At 39.5% G+C, this 1,945-nt stretch overlaps 1 protein-coding gene across 1 annotated transcript in view; it reads left to right on the forward strand.

Moving 5' to 3' along the window:
- Positions 1–1,729, forward strand: part of lrmda (leucine rich melanocyte differentiation associated) — a 71,923-nt gene extending 70,194 nt beyond the window's left edge. The window contains exon 6 of the mRNA XM_005744833.1: positions 1,255–1,729. Within this exon, the coding sequence (XP_005744890.1) occupies positions 1,255–1,334 (80 nt within the window). The 3' untranslated portion in view covers positions 1,335–1,729. The remainder of the gene's footprint in view (positions 1–1,254) is intronic.
- Positions 1,730–1,945: the final 216 nt, after the last annotated feature.

The raw sequence follows: 1,945 nt of genomic DNA on the forward strand, positions 1-1,945 counted from the left end.
TATGTATAGGTATATATGTAAACCTCTTTGATAAAGTAATTCTGCCCATCTTCTATGAAATAATAGCACAGAAGTTCAGCTTGTTTTGACTAGTACTGTAGTTCCATCCACAAGAACTGCTGATTAAGTATAAATATGATACCTTAATGAAAAGTAATATATGCACATAAATGCGGTGAAAAGCAGGATGTCCTCTTATTTGGAAGACCCATGTAAAGAATATTTGGAAATGTTTCACATTTTATGCCAGAAAGTTTAATTTGTAATGAAAATAATCATTAAATCCTGCAGTTAATTTAATCCATAATTAGTAAAGTAACCTTAGGATAAAGTAAATAATCTTGTGTCTGCATTGAGTTATTTAAATACGTTCCTGTAATGCAGTAAATACACCTTCCTGATTAAACTTGCATGCTGCATCTATTGGAAGCAAATGCAAATATTCAGGTCTCTCTCTGAAACTGCCTCTTTCACCCGCCTGCAAGAAGCAGAGACGCACACCCAGTTAAGTCCTGCCATTTAAAACTGCACGACTACAGTAAACAAAACAGTTTTGTGTACTTTCAGTGTTTCCCATTTAGAAACTCAGCCAGGCTTATTTTGTGTGTCTTTAAAGTCAAACAGATAAACTGAATTTATTACCTAGATTTTGAAGATGCCTGAAGATGCCTTCAATAATATTAATACAGCTGCATAGTTTCATGATATTTCAAAGTAGAATGGGAGGCAGAGCCTTCAGCTTTCAGGCCCCTTTTCTGCGGAACCAGCTCCTAGTTTGGATTCAGCAGAACCCCTGGTTCTGCCAGAGGTTTCTTCCTGTTTAAAGGGAGTTTTTCCTTCCCACTGTTGCCAAGTGCTCGTTCAGATGGGACCGTTTTATAGTTAGGGTTTTCGTGCACCTTGAGGTGACTGCTTTGTGATTTGGTGCAATATAAATCAAATTGAATTGAATTAAATGTAATTAAAAATGAACGTACAAGTTTGCTATTTCTTGGTTTCCTGTCATTCTTATAAACAAACCACATCAGAGACGTGCTCTGAGGGTCTTGCCAACAGGTTGAAAGCTGCTGTTGTTAATCTGCGAATGACACTGCAAATGCACCGCAGTTATTATACTACAACCTAGAAACTGCTGATTGTTTAGTTTTGACACTAAAATGTTTACGGAAATGCAGTCCAGTTAGAAATTTCAATGTGAAAAGTATATACAGGTACTAAAGCAAACTGACTGAACTCTCCTCTTTCTGTTTTTAGGAGTGTTCGCCAAGTGTCGCTACATCTACTATGGCAAGCACTCAGAGGGCAACAGATTCATCAGAAACGATCAGCTCTGATGGACAGCCGCTCAACCGTAGACTAAGAGACGGACATGGAAGGCAGCAGATGCTAACAGAAGGACGGGAGGATCAAGTCAGTCTTATTTATTGAATCCAGTGGTGATATTTGGTTCACCTGATCACCTGATCTGGAAAAGAAAAGATTTAAATTCCTGGAAAATATGTTCCTATATAAAAGGAAGGTTTCCTTTAAAAAAAAAAATTCTTGTGTTTTTAAAGATCATATTGCAGCCCCATAGTTAGAGCCTCTTTTGCTTCTGCTTCCCTGCATGCAGCTCAGCCGGAGATGACACTCTGAATGACATGATTGCCTCTAAGCATTTGCAACTGCAAAACTCGAGACTCAAAACACAAATACAAGAGCACAAGCCTCTCTCTCTCTCACACACACACACACACACACACACACACACACACACACACACACACACACACAGAGTCAGTGACAAACATACCCAGCCAATTGCGTCCTCTTCCTTGACAGCCATGATGGATCACTTGTCCACTACCACCACTAATCAAGGGTGAAGAGGTTATGGTCACACACCTGGGGCCTGACACGGACTCATCTCTTTCACCGTGTGTATCATTCGCTCACACACACTCAC

The sequence above is a fragment of the Pundamilia nyererei genome, unplaced genomic scaffold (assembly GCF_000239375.1).
Source record: "Pundamilia nyererei isolate P.nyererei 1_Seehausen unplaced genomic scaffold, PunNye1.0 scaffold00149, whole genome shotgun sequence".
NCBI lineage: Eukaryota > Metazoa > Chordata > Actinopteri > Cichliformes > Cichlidae > Pundamilia > Pundamilia nyererei.